Consider the following 6,000-nt stretch of genomic DNA (forward strand, 5'->3'; position numbering starts at 1 on the left):
GTTTGATACTCATCACAATCATTGTAACATAGGTCTATTAAAATACTCCATCTTTTCCTCAGTAGTTGTCACTTTTGTTAGTTGCACACATATTAAGAAACTCAATAAATATGCATAGATAGTAGCAAAAAAGTATAGTAAATTACTAAAATGCCCATGTCATTAATTGATTTTTAAATAATTATATTTTAATTAATAATGAGTGATGAAGGGCAAAATTGAAAGATTGTAATTAATTATTCATTGGAATAATAAAATGACAAATAATTTGAAATATGAAAAAATGGCAAAAGTGACAAATATTAAGGAAAGTAAATAAACGTTTGCATTTATTCATGAAAAGGATTGGTCACCATGAATTTGAGGGCCAATAATGCACTGCAGTTTCCAGAAATTTAATATTTTTACAGTCATTTATTATTTATTATATACAAAAATTTAAATTATTTCATTGAAGAAACTTGTCGAGTTACATTCAAAGAATTAAAATATTATTTTATTTCATGTTATATTTATAGCACAATAGTGATATATCATTGTTCTAACTTCTATACCATTTAATTCTTGAATCCTTGTCACTGAATGGGCCAACGTATAAAATTAATGCAATACATACTTGATTTAGAGAAAAAAAAATTAATATATAAGCTATGTAGCACAGTGAAGCTTCAACTTCTCAATGTATCCCTGTTTTGAATACATTTCGTGTCCGATTTCGGAGGATACCTGCCGGACACCTTATGGACAATTTTGCAATTTCTAAACTGTTAGAAAAATAAGTTTCAATAGAGATTTTTCAAACATTTTTTTTATGTTCCGCTAATCATTTATATGATTTTAATGACCGATTGCAAATTGATAGTTGATAATAATATTCATTTTGAATATATTTGTATGGAAATAATTATAAATAAATAAAATCTTATATATGTTTGTATAGTATATTTAAAAAGGACTTTGCTAAATGGCCAGAATCTGGCCGGCCAAAATAGCATTTATTTCATTTTTTTTTGTTTTTTTTATATATTTAATACCATTTATGCCCTTAATTATTTTGGCTCCAAGATCTCTTCATAATTTCTCACCTAATTTCCCTCCCTATTTTCCCTCCTAAAAAATAGAACCACTCAATTGTACATTTAATAATAATAATAATAATAATAATAATAATAATAATAATAATAATAGTAATAGTAATAATAATAATAATAATAGTAATAGTAATAGTAATAGTAATACTAATAATAATAGTAATACTAATAATAATAGAAATAGTAATAGTAATAGTAATAGTAATAGTAATAGTAATAATAGTAATAGTAATAATAATAATAGTAATAATAGTAATAGTAATAGTAATAATAGTAATACTAGTAATAGTAATAATAGTAATAATAATAATAGTAATAATACTAATAATAATACTAATAGTAATAATAGTAATAATAATAATAATAATAATAATAATAATAATAATAGTAATAATAGTAATAATAGTAATAATAATAATAATAATAATAATAATAATAATAATAATAATAATAATAATAATAATAATAATAATAATAATAATAATAATAATAATAATAATAATAATAATAATAATAATAATAATAATAATAATAATAATAATAATAATAATAATAATAATAATAATAATAATAATAATAATAATAATAATAATAATAATAATAATAATAATAATAATAATAATAATAATAATAATAATAATAATAATAATAATAATAATAATAATAATAATAATAATAATAATAATAATAATAATAATAATAATAATAATAATAATAATAATAATAATAATAATAATAATAATAATAATAATAATAATAATAATAATAATAATAATAATAATAATAATAATAATAATAATAATAATAATAATAATAATAATAATAATAATAATAATAATAATAATAATAAATGACGAATACTTGTCCTACTTCACTATTTTGAAAATGGGTTGCAATGAAGAAAGCCTTAATCGATTCAAATCTTACGATTAACAATTTGATTCTTATGATTTTTACGAATTATATTGTATTACTTTTTATGATATAATTCAATTAAAAATATATTATACTTTAATTATAATTAGTTAGTTCTATTAATATGTTCTTGTCAACACTTTCTCCCTCTAAAATACAATTATACCAAGTATTAAAATAAAAATAACATAATATTTTGATTCTACTAATTATCTATAGTTTTATTTTAAATTAGGAAGGATTGGAATGAGTTATGATCTATTCTTGTTAAAATTAACATCATCTACATTTTTGTTATAAATATATTATTATCAATAATTGTCATATATACAATAATCAATAATTTCAATACGTTCTTGTCAATAATTGATGTCAATCGATTAAAAGTTTTGAATAAAGTTTAAGAATTGAAAGGACTTGAGCATAATTAATCCAAATCTTACTATTTAATTACTCCTAATATATACTTTCTAAATAAACATATGATATTATTTTTTATTAAAAATTATCACATTATCGATTTTAATAACATAGGTGAGCTTGTATTAAGTTATGCATTTGCATATATTTAGTTAATTCAATTATTTGTATTTTTTCAACATTAATAATAATAATATTGAATATAATAATTAACGAATGATGTTTGGGAGTATCGAACGGCGACTCTTTATATTTTTAAATTTATATTACTGAATAATAATAAATAGAAAAATTAATAATTTATTTAATATTATTTAAATAACAATTATAAATCATTTTACACTATAATGTTATGCTATATATATATATATTTGTAGAATTGTCCCAATCATTTAATCTGTCCCTGTGATTTTTATCTTTGTGTACATGTGAGAGACCCGAGTTCGATTCCAGAACATAGCATTTTTGGTAACAAAATCTGATTTAATATCCGGGTCCCAGGTTAGGATCACATTTATTATCCGGTCCCAGTTTGGAAGGAAATTGGAAGTTGAGTAGAAATATGTAGGATGAGAAACCAAAATATTCAAATTTAGCTTTCTAACTTTTTCCAATATTACAAAATTGCCATTTTCTGGCTGGCCAGAATCTGGCCATATAGCTTTATTGATTTAAAAATATACTCCTACACTTTTATTGTTTCCCATTTTCCCGTGTCTCCGTGCCAGTTGCCTCTGTTTCAGTGTCCGTACTACGAAGTATATAACATGTAGATTAGTGTGTAATAGGGCCTAGCCCAACTACTATAAATAGCCCAATATCAGAAAATTAATAAAAGCCCAATTCTTAAATTTATATATAAATATATAAAAATCAATATTTAAATTTAATTAGATACTTTTCTTTCCTGGGATGTGTTGTCGTCTCATTGACCACACAATCTCTCTTTGTACCCAATAAAACCCATTTTCTTGCTTTCCACTTCCATTTATAAAATAAGTTGGTTTTTGTTACTTTTGTATAATAATCTTGCTATATACATATATATAATTAATAATATAATTAATATAGAAATAGAAATGGATAGCAAAAAGGGAAGAGTGTGTGTGACAGGTGGAACAGGGTATGTTGCATCATGGCTTGTAATGAGGCTTCTTCAGTATGGTTACTCTGTCAACACTACAGTTAGAACTGATCATCCAGGTTTTTTTTTTATTATTATTTTTACTGTTTTTCTTTTACCATTCCTATGTTTTTAATTAATTTTTAACTGCTTTAATTAATAATATGAATTGAAAAAAAAAATATTTGAATGAGGTGATTTTTGACATGTTTGGTATTGGAAATTCTTATGAATTTTATAAGTTATTGTCACTTGTCTACATATTCATTAGTAGATCAAATCAATCGACATTTTGATATTTGGAGATCGATGATAATTTACCGATTCTGATCCGAAAATTTACCGATTTTGAAATGGTAATTTTCATTCAGATTTCGATTTGGATTTTCTCCGATTTTTTTTTTGAATGTGATTGGAATATATATGAGATTCCGGTTTCCGATTTCCGATTCAATCTCATATTGTGTTAAGAGTCAAGACCTACATAAAGTTTGAATCTATGATCCATTTTCAAGCTAATTAATTGTGTCATTGATATCTCATGAGTTTTCTCAATATAAAGTTTGATTCTAGCAAACAAAGGCCTAAATGTACTATATATTACTCAGTGGGGGGTTTTTGGTAATTACGAATACATTAGGAGCTTTTTTCGTAATTTCACATTCATTGTTTAGGGGGTTTCTTCTAATTTACCCTCTCATTTTTTTTTCAGACATAAGTTACCTAAAGAAACTTCCAAACGCACCCGAAAGACTACAAATTTTCAACGCAAATCTCGACAAACCCGAAACCTTCGCTCCAGCCGTTAAAGACTGCGTTGGAGTTTTCCATTTAGCTCACCCAATGGAATGGAACGAAAACGAAACCGAAGAGACAAAAACCAAAAGAGCAATTGGTGGGCTATTAGGCATTTTACAAGCATCTCTCGACTCGAAAACCGTTAAGAGATTCGTGTACACTTCTAGTGCATCCACGGTCATCTTCAATGCCAGCTGTAAGAATCTAGACACCATAGACGAAGAATCTTGGACGGATTTCGATTTCTTGAGAAGCTTAGGTCTAAAGGGAGCATCGTATGTCATAACCAAGACGTTAGCGGAGAGAACGGCTTTAGAATTCGGCGAGAAAAATGGATCGTCGTTGGAAGTTGTGACGCTCGTTCCTCCATTTATACACGGTCCTTTTCTTGGTGAACGTTGTCCTAATTCGGTTAAGGCATCTCTTGCATTGATTTTCGGTACGTTTTCTTTCTTTCTTCTTTTTCCGTGTTCTTGGAGGTGCCGCCTCAAACTATTTTGGGGCCTAAAGCGAATAATAATTTCTTTCAAAATTTTTTCGGATTTTTTAGTAATAGTAAATTTACTATAATACCCCTATTGAACTATATAAAAACTATGGGGCCCCATTATTTATACTTTGTGACATGCTATATGTATATCTTGTACTAATTTGGACATTGAATAATATGTCATTCTTGGAATTTCTATTTTATAAATAGGTGATGAAGAATATTATAAGTATTTTGCGAGGACAAGTTTAGTGCATGTGGATGACGTGGCGAGGGCCCACATTCACGTTTTCGAGTATCCGAAGGCGAAGGGGCGATATATTTGCTCTGGTGTTGGAGTTACAATCGATAAGTTATCTCATTTTTTATCGACTAGATACCCGGAGTACCAAATACCAAAGCCAGAGTGAGTTTTTATATATAATTATATATATGCATTGCTAATTTCTTGTTATTCTTGATCAGAAAAAAAATTGAATTTGATCTGGATTATTATTATATATAATGCAGTTCATTGAAGAGTATAGAACCTGTAGAATTTTCCGAGCTTTCGTCGAAAAAGCTAATGGAAACTGGATTCGAGTTTCGTTGCGGATTGGAGGAAATGTTCGATGGAGCGATTCGGAGTTGTAAGGAAAAGGGTCTTCTGTAGTTCATTTTGTGAGCTTTAATTTTTCCTTCATTGATAAAAGTGATTGCAATTGACATTGATTATATTGTCAATGGCAATAAAATACGTGATTATTTGACTTTTCTAATTAATTGTCGTTTTTCAGCTCTACATAAACATTAAAAATCTCAATAAATATGTCTTGATTTTAGGAAAAATACGTCAAAAAGACTAAAATAACCTTGATCATTTAATAATATAATAAGAGACATAATTAATACAAGAAAACATGAAAAATATGAATTTAATACAATATTGAAAACCTAAAACATATGTAGCACATATACGTATACGCGCACACCGTGATGTATGGATACGGAAACCGTGATACATCATTTCAAAAAAAGTAGAATACGGACACCGGGGTGGATACGCGTAAATATTGAAAATATAGGAATATATTTATACATGATAAATTATATATATACATGTTCGATCGCGACCCGCTGGAAAATCGGTCTGGTCTAACCCCCAAATCCGGAGAAATTCAAAA

The 6,000-nt window shown here is 26.1% G+C and overlaps 1 protein-coding gene across 1 annotated transcript; it reads left to right on the forward strand.

The window, feature by feature from the left end:
• The first annotated feature begins 3,418 nt into the window (after positions 1-3,418).
• On the forward strand, positions 3,419-5,612 carry LOC105963706 (vestitone reductase). The gene is made up of 4 exons (XM_012988144.2): positions 3,419-3,629; positions 4,262-4,786; positions 5,048-5,243; positions 5,348-5,612. The coding sequence occupies exons 1-4, from the start codon at positions 3,506-3,508 to the stop codon at positions 5,487-5,489; spliced, it is 987 nt and encodes a 328-aa protein (XP_012843598.2). The 5' UTR covers positions 3,419-3,505; the 3' UTR covers positions 5,490-5,612.
• Positions 5,613-6,000: the final 388 nt, after the last annotated feature.

The sequence above is a fragment of the Erythranthe guttata genome, chromosome 2, assembly GCF_056151865.1.
Source record: "Erythranthe guttata isolate IM_541 chromosome 2, IM_541, whole genome shotgun sequence".
In the NCBI taxonomy this organism is placed as follows: Eukaryota; Viridiplantae; Streptophyta; class Magnoliopsida; order Lamiales; family Phrymaceae; genus Erythranthe; species Erythranthe guttata.

Excerpts from the sequence above, each read along its gene's own strand:
- LOC105963706 (XM_012988144.2), top strand. The coding sequence starts at position 3,506 with ATGGATAGCAAAAAGGGAAGAGTGTGTGTGACAGGTGGAACAGGGTAT. Across the intron at positions 4,787-5,047 it reads ATCTCTTGCATTGATTTTCG|GTGATGAAGAATATTATAAG; the intron begins GTACGTTTTCTT and ends TTTTATAAATAG. Across the intron at positions 5,244-5,347 it reads TACCAAATACCAAAGCCAGA|TTCATTGAAGAGTATAGAAC; the intron begins GTGAGTTTTTAT and ends TATATAATGCAG.